At 41.0% G+C, this 12,667-nt stretch overlaps 1 protein-coding gene across 1 annotated transcript in view; it reads left to right on the plus strand.

Moving 5' to 3' along the window:
* The first annotated feature begins 3,582 nt into the window (after window positions 1-3,582).
* The window catches only part of ZNF292 (zinc finger protein 292), a 114,484-nt gene continuing 105,399 nt past the window's right edge, over window positions 3,583-12,667 (plus strand). The window contains exons 1-2 of the mRNA XM_058307128.2: window positions 3,583-3,894; window positions 4,120-4,316. Of these exons, the coding sequence (XP_058163111.1) occupies window positions 4,149-4,316 (168 nt within the window). The 5' untranslated portion in view covers window positions 3,583-3,894; window positions 4,120-4,148. The remainder of the gene's footprint in view (window positions 3,895-4,119; window positions 4,317-12,667) is intronic.

Consider the following 12,667-nt stretch of genomic DNA (forward strand, 5'->3'; position numbering starts at 1 on the left):
ACCTGCCTTATCTATTCAACATTTTACTTGACTCACTTTGCTGATCCTTTCAAGAAATATGTCTTCCTTGGAAAAGCGTGTTGTGTTTTTAACCGATTCCAATAGAGTTTCAACCCATGCTGCCTTGAACTGGGTCCCAGACTCTCCGGGGACTTCTACTGGACCGGACCCCAGACAGACTCCCGCCCCCACCTCTGAGAGCCAAGAGGCTGCGTGGCTGAGACCCGGCCGCCCAGCTTTGGAGGGAAGCATGTTGAGCCTGCTTGAAACCAGGCAGCTGGGCCCGCGTCGCGGCCTCCGCAGGACCTACTCCCGCATCCCTGCCCGGTCGGTTTCCGGAGGCCGCGCGCCCCGCCGCTCCCGGCAGAGGCTTCAGCATCTTTCGGCTGGAGGCCCCGGCCGTCTCTGTCCAGGCCCGGAGCCACAGCCGCTCTGCGGTCTTGATCCGCGGCGCCGGGTGGGAAAGCCGCTGAGGCAGAAGCCCGGGCAGCGGCCGCGGGGCGCCGGCTTCGCTCGCGCGCGGGTCGCGGCGGCCGCGGGCAGGAGGACGCGAGCGCCCGGGCGCCTGCGGGGCGAGCGAGCGCCGGGCCCGGGCCCAGGGACCAGCGTCTGGCCTCGGCGGGGTGGGGACGCGCAGACGTTAGCCGAGCCGAGCGGTCTGGTGCCTGCCCAGCACCCCGCCAGAGGACCCCCTGCGTCCCCGGGAGCAGGCTGGGAGAGAAGGGACATGGAAAAACAGCGTCCCCAGGGCGGCGCGCCCTCTCCGCCACTTCCCGACCTCGCGCTTTCTTGCCGCTGGAGAGGGGTGAGGCCTGAGCTCCGGGGTTTCCCTGGGCCTGGGGTCGGAAGGACCTGCCTGGCTTCAGTCTTGAGTTTCTCTGTCGTCGGCAAACGCCAGGCTCGCTGGATCCCTAGCGCGGCCCCCGGCTTTGCGCCGCCTGCTTTGAGCAGGCACAATTTAGCGCCCTGCCTGCCGCCAGGCCCTACTATTTCAAGAATTATGGAAAAAGGGAGCATCGGCGTGGTGCGCACCAGGGCAGCCAGCAGCGCTCCCGAAGCAGACACGCGCGGCCGGGATGCAGACACATCTGTCCCCTCCTCCCCAGTGTCTCCCCAGCTTTATTGTTCGCGGGGAGTGGGGGTAGGGTCTATTTCTGTCTTCCAGATTTACTCTGAAATCAAGTCTTTTGAAAGTGAAGGTCCATGTGATTATACTACGTCTATAACAGTTGCGCGGTGTCCAAAATGGGAACTGATATTTGCGACGCAGGTATTGTGTTCCCCCAGAGACGCAGTCTCTTGACCCAGAGGTTTTTTCTTGTCATTTCAGTGGAACCGGCTCCCAAATTCCCCCAGGAGCGTCTCAGTAAGTAGGGGGGAGAGAGAGAGAGGGAGAGAGAGAGAGAGAGACTGTGATAGATTGGTGGTTTAAGAATAAATGGTCTTCGGTACCATAAGTCTTGTGTACTTGATAGATAAGAATGAGATTTCTGAGATGATCAAATGCAGTATTAAATCTTTTCAAGACTAAGTCGATCTGTCAAAGGTAATATTTCCATCCCTTCTCATTTAATTTTAAAATAAAAACCTGAACTTCTATATATATTCAGTGGACATTCTAGTAAGCCCATTGGTCAGACTAGTTTGACGTTCTGAGTTGAGTCTACAGGCATTTCCATAATATAGCAGTTGTCATATTGTATGTATTGCAATTGCATGTCACTCTTCCACAATACTAACCTTTCCCAAGACAGGGATAGTTTTTATTCACCACTGATTTCCCTAAACCACACGGTTCTTCCTGTTAAGTACTGAATAAATGATTATTGAATAATTTCTCCATGCCCTGACCTTTTCAGTTCTTATATTTCCAGTAGGCTCTAAACATTTCTGTATGTATGTAAGAAAAAAGGAATGGGGGGATAGGGAGGTAAGGTTCAATGATACAAAATAAAAATGAAGGATGTGGCCTTCCATGGTGAGGAACACTTACCAGATAGAAACAGTGTTCAGAATCATTTTGTTAATCAAGTCTCCTTAGTTTAAAGGTTATCATGGTATTATGGGGGTGTATGTGACCTACATTCTTAAGCTATTTTTTAAAAATCCACGTGTAAGTCTATTTCTTTTTCTTTCTCTTCCCCTCTTTTTAATTCCTTTCTATAGATTAGGTGTGGTGTAGGCCAACAGAACTGAAATGAAAATGAGCTTAGCTAACCTATCCTTTTTCTGTACTTGGATTTACTGACATATTTGGCTAATTTAATATTTCTCAGTTTTCATTGAACAGGATCCTAAGATAAGATAAATTGGAGTAATTTGGTTTGATATCTAAAATACAGCACTTGGGAAAGTGGTCTGAAAATATTTAAAACTCATTACCTGCATTGTTGATCTTTCAGCATTCAGTGCTATTATTAAATCCTCTCTCCCTAGCCTTTGAATGTACTCCCCAGTCTCTTCTGTGGGTAAACATTAGAAAATCCTGCATTGTTATGTCATTCTAGTATTTTAATTGAATGCCATTCTAATATTAAATCCTGCATTGTTGTGTCATTCTAATATTTTAGTCAATACATCTTTTCATAATGGGTTCAGTTGTACCCACTCATTTTATACAGTGGCACTTTAAAAACATCACTACATTCATTCCGGACAACATACTATCTAGGACACTTTCTATTAACACTAGAAATCTCTAGAAGATGCTGCTGCACACATGAGAATTTTTTATTTTAGATGCCTATATTAGAAAAATATACTTTTCTTCAAACGATTATGAAAAAACGAAGTGCCTCATCAATATCACTTCTGAATTTCTGTAGTCCCTTCCATTGTAAGAAAGACAAGCCTTTTTATTGTCTAATTCTCTACAACTGACAAAATATTAGTTTTATTCTGAACTTTATGATTAGCACTTGGATTTTAATAGTACCTCTTCTACTCGTTTGTGCAAGGGCAAAGTAGTCATTCCTTCCAGGATGTAAATAAAATGTTTCAGAATACCACCTGCATTTGTAGCACCAGGAAAAAATGCTGATGCAATTGCTCTCATCAAACTTGTTTATATTTTAGAATCAAATTCCTTTCCTCCATTGTGATTTTTAATGGAGTCTTTATTGCTGTTTTTTCTTGTGCTACTTTCTTTTCAAGAGCTTTCATATAGAGCCTCTTTTTCTGTGGTGGTGATTTCTGTAGTGTGTAGGAGATAGTCTTTAAATCTTGGAGAAACAGATTAGTTAGCTCTCCTTATTCTACAAATGTTTTTCATGGTTTAAAAATCATCTGGTCACAACATTGTTTCATAGTGTGTTTGAATTCTTAAACTACGTATTTCTTAAGTAGAGTTTGCTCCGTTCACAGACTGAGGATATGAACCTTCTCTTTTGACCCAGTTGTTATTTTTCTTTGTTGCTTCCACCCTCTAGAGATTGCGTTTCCAGGGGGAGAGGCCTTCTAGGGGTTATAGTGGAGGGCCTAGTGAGAAAAGATGTGTTATCTCACTACATCTCTCTCCCCCGCCTGGTGAGAAGTCAGAGACAATTTTGACAGTTCATAGAACCGTTTTTGGCTCTCGAGCTTGCGGTCCAGGGCTGGGTTTTACCGTCTCCCTCTTCTCCTGCCTCTGGCCTGCCTAGGAGCCGACGCCAAATGCAGTCACTGCCCCAGGTCACCGAGAGCTCTCTCTCTCTCCTGTTCTCTTGGGGAACTGGGGCATATACCCGTGAAAGACTTCAGGGACTGGGGAAACCCAAGCCGGGCTCGGGAAGCTCCAGAGAGCAGCCCCTCCCCTGGCTTTACCCCATCGGGCGCCCACGTGACTGAGAGCAGGCCTCGACGGCCCCGCCCCTCTCGGCCGCTTGCTGCCCATTTCCCGCCCACTTCGAGCTCCGGGTAAGTAAACCGCGGTTCCCGCACCGCCCCAACCCCGCCCTTCTCCTCCCCCCTTCCCTTCCCCTCCCTCGAGTTCGCTTTCGCGCGCGCCACCACCACCAGAGCCCCGTCCTCTCCCCTCCTCTCCATCCTCCCCACTGGGCCCTTTGTACGTGCTCGGCGGCGTGCGAGCGCGCCCGGCACGTGACCCCACCGAACGTGGCATTGTGTTATCACGTGACCCAGGTGCGTACGCGACGGAGCGGGGTGTGAAGATGGCGGACGAGGAGGCCGAGCAAGAGCGGTTGAGCCGCGGCGGAGGCGGCTGCGTCGCTGAACTGCAGCGACTGGGCGAGCGGCTCCAGGAGCTGGAGCGACAGCTGAGGGAGAGCCGGGTACCGGCCGTGGAAGCGGCCACGGAGTACTGTCAGCAGCTGTGCCAGGTGAGGGCGCCTCCGGTCCCCTCCCCCTTTTCCCCAGCTTGAGGGGGAAGAGGGCGAGCGAGCGCCAGGCGGTCGAGCGGTGGTCGTCTCAGTCTTCGCATCGTCGGCGCCGCCGCCCGTGCCGGAGCGGGGAGAACGAGGAAGGCGCCTTTGTGTGGCTGCCGTTGTGGCGATTGTTTGCGGCTCCCGGCTGGGGGAAGGGAGTTGTGGTCTGGGCGGAAAATCCCCCCTCCCCTTTCCTTCCCTGAACTCGGGACTGCGCGGTCCCCGCGGCTGAGAAGAGAGAGGTGGCTAGGACCGGAGCCGTCTCCGATGCTGGGAGAGGTTAAGGTGCGGAATGGAGGCCAAGTCCTCTTCCTTCTCATCTTATTGTGCGCCGGGGATTACCGCGCCCCCTGCCTCTGCCTGTTTCCCACTCCGACGGCCCTCCGCCCTCCCTGGTTTGATTCCTTTGCCTCCCCTGGCTTTCCTGCGTCCCGCCCCTGGCCCCGTCCTCGCTGTCTCCGGGCCTTTGTTATTCGAGTTTCGCCTTAGGACTGAAGGGGCCTTTGTTGATGTTCGGAGGAGCAGCCCCGCCGACCCCCTCTAGCTGGGCGAGACGTTGGGGTGCGGGGTGGGGGGGAGTGCGGGGGTGTCCTTTCCTGCCTTTGCATGCTTGGTTCACTGCTTGGTAAAGATTGCTCTTGTCGGCGGAGGGGAGCTGTCACTGTTCTTGTATCCTAGGGTCGAATGTCCCTTTAGGGCGGTTTATCCAGAGTCCGCTATTTGCTTTCCCCTTTGAGGAATACGTTTTCCTCGTCCTCTGCCTTCCTCTCGCCTCGATTTCTGGGAGGCTTCTCTGTTTGGCCTCCAGGTGAAGTTGTGACGACTAAGATTCAGGTTGACCTGTGCTCTGGTCAGTTTCCGACCTTTCCATCCTTTTCTTGCCCAAGGACACTGCTTTCCAGTAACTGCTTTCTAACTAGGACTGCGAACGTTAATAACCCTGTCTGCTTCTCTGATAGAAATTGGGGGTTTGGGTCTACATTTAGACTTATTCCTAACCTAGTTACGTTTGAAATTTCAAAGTGCTGCTGATAAGAGTGTCGTCTTATTTTGTGAAGGAAAAACAACAACAACAACAAAACAATTCATACCAGTCATATTAAGAGCTAACTTGTGAATGTATCGTTATAGGGAATTTGTTCTTGCAAAGACGATGAACTTAATGTCTTACAATGATGAACATTTTAGTGTTTCAGTGTAGATTTTATTTTCACTTATGTTTAGCCTCCCAGTTCTGAGATTTTTCCTTTATAAGATTAGGGATACTTGATCACTTACAAAAGTCTCCATTGTATATAATTTTGTCACGAATTATTTGGTGGTGGTTCATTATCTTTAAAACAACAACAACAAAACTTTGTGAGATCAACTTGTGACTTGTTTAGGAGTCTGTGCAGTGTAAAAGTTCCCCATTTAAGGTAACATAGGTCTGATAAATACCTGTGGCAAAAATTAGAGATTGTCATTCTTTGCAATCCTGCATTTAAAGAATTGTTGAAATTTGCCAATTTCAGTACCTTGGAAGTTCCCACTCATTTTTTTTTGTTTATAAAGATTTATTCCATAAAAACTTATTTCAGTAACATACTGAGGATAGGAAGTCTTTCATTTAAAAAGTCAGCTTTTTTAAAAAGTGAAAAATACTACTTAGTCTAATTTTGCTGAAAGCTATTTTTCACCTAATGTGTCCAGTCATGTGTTTGACTAATTACTGTAAATTCTCTTGGCTAGCAATATTTATAAGCAGGAGTAATAATTCTAGGAAAAAGAAATCTCGTGCAAGCCAGCCTTTTTTTTGGGGGGGGGGCAGTGACATAAAGTTACCACTTAAAATATTTTTTTAATGGATGAAGCAGCATACTTTTCTGTCAACATGGAAGTAATTTCCTTTTTAAAAAGTAAATTTCCTGTATTACTTTTATTAAGTGATTAGTTTTTTTACCACACATAATTGTTTTTGACTGTTGCTACTGACATAAACCATCAAACCGTTGTGAAACAAATGCTGCTTGTGGATTTCAAAAACAATATCCTACAATCCCACAATAATTTAAATGCGCTGAAAAGTGATCTCCCATTTTTGAATAGGTACAAAGTATAGCTGATGTTTGCTTTCCTCTAGAACATTTTCTAGATTGTTTCAAAAAGAAAAAAAGTAACCTTTTTGTTTTAATGATCCTGTCAAATGAAAGGTAACTTGAAACATAATTGTTTTCTTAAAATTGTATCCTAGCCATTATTACCTAGCACTTTGATAAGAGGCTGAGCAAAGTTGATGTTTACAATTATGGGATTCATTGGAACAATATAAATACAGTGCTAGAAATAGAGAAGCTGAAAATTATGCCTTGATATCTAACACTTTTTCTATATAAGCTTTTCCTGTAACCCTGGGGTATTCACATTCAAGAAGGCAACAATGAACAAACAGAGTTATTGGGCTTTAGAATTAAATATATTTTTTATTGTAAGTGTTGATACTCAGTGCTTATATAATCCTCATTGTTGCATTTATGAAAATATCAATGAGTTATTCTGAAATTTTACCTCAACATAAGGTGAAGCTCTGGAGAATGTAGTGGAACCCACAAAAGTAGAAGTTGTTTATAGTCCTTAGTTTATGTATTATCTTTAATTTTGAATGAGGTTGGATAGTAACAGATTTTTTGAGTTCTGAGACGTACCTAAAATGAAAAACATTAAACTAGTTTCTCTTATTAACAGTATTGTTTTACCCTTTATGTTGGGTTGTTTCCTGGAATCATACCCTTCTTTGTTTCTTTAAGTGAACATTTGCTTTAAGCGTAAGTGGAGGAGGGCAAGGAATAGAGGATGGAGAAATGAGAGTGCCTGTCATAAATCGTGTATTTATATCTTTCAAAAGTTAGCTTTAAGCTGGGTAATGTAATTGATGCTTACCATTAATTTTCTTAACATCTTAGAATCAGATTATAATATAACCAGAAATAATTTATTTCATTTATTTGTTTCAGGATCATTACTATATGTAAAAATTGATCATGTTTGTAACTTCCTGGCCTAGTTATTGTGCTGGATTCATTCATTCAGTTTATCACTCATTCACCATTTTTATTGAATACATTTTATGGGCCTGGCAGCCATGATCATGGTCCCTGGCTTCAGGGAGCATGCACTCTCTGAGGAAAGGTAGACAAATAATTGTAGTAAACAATGATTTATATATTTTTTTCCTCTGGGACAAGTGCAGTATAATAGAAGGTTATTTGTGAGTTTAAACACTGAAGGATCCTAACAAAGGAGTTCTAAAAGCATTTTAAAATAGCCATCCTCTTTAAAAATTAAGCAGTTAAGATAGGTGAAGAATAATTTGTTGGGGTGTGATATGTGCTGACAGCATTATATACTGGGCCGGATGGCTGGTTGATTATGCATGAGTTATGACTGTTATTGGTCATTTATCTTCTGGTAGCTGACAACTGTCTTACAGAATTGAATTGCAACTGTGGAAATATATATATTTTATGCCTTAGTTACATATAAGCAGTGCTGCTCAACTGGGCATAGACTTTTGATCTCTCAGTTTTCTCTTTGAGGGAATTTGGAAATAAGTGGGATCAGTGTTTTGGTTGTTGAAGTGACTGGGGATTTAGTGCCCATGAGCCAAGGATGCTAAATTTTCTGAAGTGATCAGGACAGTCCCACACTATGGAAATTTGTCTCTCTGCATAAATAACCTATCGTACTCTTAATGAGAAGCATTGAACGAAAAGAAAAAATATATTCAGAAGGTTATATTTTTATTCATTATGCTCTCTTCATCTTAAGTTATCTAAACTCCAGGAATGTAGTAATCTGGAACAGATCCAGTAAATGATCTTAAACCATATTTAAGTATAATTGAAACTGAGCATGAGAGGTAAAGAATATTTCTACTTCTTTAGTAATTACTTTAAAAATTCACTTTTGTTGTTGTTGTTGGGAGGTACTGGGATTTGAACCCAGCACCTCATACATAGGAAGCAGGCAGTCAACTACTGAGCTATATCTGCCTCCCAGAGAGAGTTGGTTTTTTCATTTTGTTTATAGGAGTTACCGGGAATTGAACCTGAGACCTCATACATTGGAAACTGTGCTCAGTCACTTGAGCTACATCTGCTCTCCACAATTCATTTTTACTAGGTTAAAGAGAATAGCAAATTAAGCATACTTAATTGTCCTAATTAAAACAGAGGTTTGACCTTTTAATGTGATTGAAATTGTGTACTTTTAAAGTGTTTATATGCAAAGACCAGGTTTTGATGCTAAAGGGGATATAGTAAAACTCTGGTAGGACATAACTAATGGGGTAAGATTTAAATATATCACTTCTAGATAACAATTGAAGAGCTGCCTAAAGATAGTAATTACTAACAAATTTGTTTTATTTTTTTAAAAATTTTCATTGAAAATGTAGCAAATTGAAATGGTTACAAAATTCAAACACTGAGAAAGGCATGCAAAGAAAAGTTGATTTCCTTCCTATTCTGGACCTCCTGTCACCTTCCACAAAGGAAATCATCTAATAGTTTTTGTTCATCTTTCCAGAAATATAGTTTGTTCTTTTTTGAAAGCATACTGTACACTATGTCTTGCTCTTTTCACCTAAAAATGTATCTTTGATATTTCATAGCTGCACATATAAATCTATAACTTTCTGTTTTATAGCCATATAATAATTTCAGTCTGTGCGGGTGCCTAATTAATCAGTTAATTATTGAATATTTAGGAGAATATATTAATTTTATGGCTATTAATTTCAATAAAAGGTTCAAAATAGGTAGTAAGCACTTCAGGAAAGCATTTGTGAGGAGATAGAATTTGAGCTAGACCTTAGTACCTAACTTAAGTAACCATTGTGAGTGTCTTATTGCTATAAGAAATGACTGTCAAATGAAGAGAGTTACTGAGTATTTGAATGGTGTATTAAAATATTTCTTTGTATATTTCTGTTTCATCGTTTTGATGCAAGTTGGTTCTTTTGTTCTTTATCTCCATATTTAGTTTAGCTACAGTGTCTATAGTTTAATTGTAGTGGCTAAAAGCTTTGAGGATGCTTAGTATTTTTCTTAAAAAAAATTAGGCTTTTTTCTTTTGACTATTAGAAGCTATCTTAAGTTGATTGTAGACATTTCTTCAAATCATGAGGTAAGATGGCTTGCTTGTTAATCAGTGATAATTACTTTAGGTATTGAGGGAGTAATAAGTCATTTAAAATTTAAAAGTTTAGATAATGCTCATGGGAAATAATTTTTTCAGATGTTCATAATTAGTATTTTTGCATGATGGATATATTAATTTCACTTTCTAGAATATACTTATACCAGTTTTAGCAAAGGAGGAAACTTTGCCCAGCTTTGTCAAAAAAAAATAGAAAAAAAAGGAAGGGAAGTATGCCCTTCATAATATTTTATATGACTAACTTACAAAACCAAGAATTTTAAAAATATCTATTATTACTGTGAAACTGCCACTGTACTTATTTTCCTTGAGATTCTATGAAAGGTGATAGTTATTTTTCCCAGTTGCCACAGATATAGTTTGTAGGTCGTTTAACATATCTTGAATTATTGAAATTTTAGTAGTTTATATTTACAAAATGAAAAGTTTGCCAGGCAATGTTTGTCACATTGCCTATGCAACTTGTAACTGTTGTTTTCCCAGCAAGCCTTTTGATTCACTGATTTTCTTTTGGCATCGAGGAATGCAGAGTATAATTCAGAAGAAAAAATGTTACTTTTCGCCCCTTTATTATTTTTTTTAAGTTAATCGTCTCTATGTACATATACTTAGCCAAGACAGCATGTTAAAATTCAGTTAGTATGTCTTTTCTTAATTTATTTAAATCAAATATTTCAATTCCTCTTCTGTGGGAGCACTAAGAGAGCTATGGAGACCTAGGGAGTGACTCTGCTCTCAGAGCTTATAAAATCTGGTGCGTGTATAAATGGTTAAGCAACTGTATTAGATAGTAAAGTGCCTAGTGATAAATACAGTAAGCGAAGTATGAATTAAGAGTAGTAACATTTGAAATTACTTAATTTAGCTAAAAATTGAGCAGGGAAGGGTCTATGGTTTTGGAGAGAGGATCTGGATGAAGAGAAGTATGAAAGATGGGAATGAAAACTCAGAGGAATGGGAACAACTGTTCAAGCTGTTTAGGGAATAGTGAGTAGAGTGTTTCGGCATCTTGGAGAAAAGTGGATTAGAAAAGGTAGATTGGAACTAGTCTATGAGTTTAGGATGCCAAAACAAGAAGTTTTAATTTGTTCTTGAAAGTGTAGATTATGTATAGTTGAGTTACCTTGGTTTTTCTTAAAATATCCTGTGTCAGTTAAACTGTGTCAGTTTTGCTGTGTATCAAACTGTCTGAAAACTTAGTGACTTTAAAAAGAACAACCATTTTTCAAATATAATAAACTTGGGGAGTGGATGTGGCTCCAGCAATTGAGCTCCTGCTTCCCACATGGGGGAGTCCTGGGTTCAGGGTCCCTGGTGCTTCTCAGGGACCAAAACAAACAACAGGCAAATGGATGAGGGAACCAACTCAGGGGAATTGATGTGACTCAGTGTTTGAGTGCCAGCTTCCCACATATAAGGTCCTGGGTTCATTCAATCCCTGGCCCCGGTACCTAAAAAAAAAAATATATATATATATATATGTATGTATGTATGTATGTATGTATATAATACATACAAAAAATATATATATATGTATGTATATAATAAACTTTGTTTTTAAAGAGATTACAAAAAAGTTGCATTGAAATTACAAGGGATTCCCGTGTACCCCTCTCCCACATCTTCCCCTATTAATAACATCTTAGTTGTATGGTACATTTGTTGCAATTGATGCATAAATATTAAAGCATTTCTCCTAACCAAGGTCTCTAGTTTACATTATGGTTTACACTTAATTCCACTGCCTTAAAAAATGCCCTATGTTCCATCGATTATTTCCTCCCCCTCCCTTCAGAATCTCTGGTAACCACTATCTTTATACAAATGTTACATGCTCTTCCATTACTACAATATTAATATTTTTATTTTGTCCACAGTTGCATTCCCCCTTATATTTAGAACAACCATTTTTAATGTTGCTCACAATGGGTCTACTATGTGTTCTGCAGGCAGGTGGCAGGTTTTCTGGGGCTGAATGGTCCTGAATGGTCTCACTCATATGTCTGGTGGTTTTCTGGCAGGTTGGTCTAGGGTACTTAGTTGGGTTGGCATATCTCTGCTCCATATGGCTTCATATCCTCTAGTAAGCTAGCCTTGATTTCTTCACAGTGGAGCAAGAGAGTGCAAGTTCTATTGCACAGATGTTTTTCAAACCTCTGCCAGTGTTAGGTTTACTGATGTTCCATCAGCTACAGCAAGATGGTTAAGCCCAGCCTTACTGTGGGTAGGGGACCACACAAAGGTGTGAGTACAGAGAGGCATGATTCTTTAAAGGCCTTTTATATAACAACTGACCACACATTCCATTTCCTTTTATTCCCCATTCAATTCTGTGCACTTTTATGGGTCAGCTTTAAAATTCTCTTCTCTACATTTCTTTTCTTATCACCCATCTTCTGTAATCCAAGCACATCTCCCTTTTCTTAATTTAGGTTGACAAAAGGCATTTCCATTCCTGGTTTCTAGTATCAATCTCTAAACGGAAGAAAGGAAATCTGCCACCATCATTGTGACTTTGGAAAATCTGGAATGATCCTTACTCTAGTACCTAAATTTAGTTTGAATTTGCTTTTTTTTTTTATTGTCTACCTGTACAGCCTAATAATAGCATCAGAGTTCTTGTCCTAATCTTAGGGATTCTTTTCTCTTAACTGGTGAACTTGATTTTAACCTTGCTTTCAATTTGTAAAATTCCCCGAAGTCGTGCTTTGATCATATTCTTCTCCCCCAGTGTTTGAATAGTCTATTTAAAATATTTCTTTATATTTTGTTTTATCCGTTTGATATAAGTTCATCTGTTCTTTAAGTTTAGTTTAGCTTTTACTTGTATGGCTAAGCAGTGGTGGTACATTGCTTGTAACAGTGTTTCTCAAATTTAAGAATTTTCAGAAACCCATGAGAGTGAATCTGTAGATTGCAGTTAAGAGTTCCCTGTTTTTTTTTAAATCTTAGCTCATAGTAAAATGTAACTTTTTTTACTTTGCTACTGAATTGTCACACTGAAACTGAAGTCACAGAACTTACCTTACTTTGTGAGATGCATTCTCTTTTTATTTATTTTAAAAAGTTGGTCTTGTTTTTATGACACACTAATAACAACAGTTTGA

Source organism: Dasypus novemcinctus, chromosome 11 (assembly GCF_030445035.2).
Source record: "Dasypus novemcinctus isolate mDasNov1 chromosome 11, mDasNov1.1.hap2, whole genome shotgun sequence".
NCBI lineage: Eukaryota > Metazoa > Chordata > Mammalia > Cingulata > Dasypodidae > Dasypus > Dasypus novemcinctus.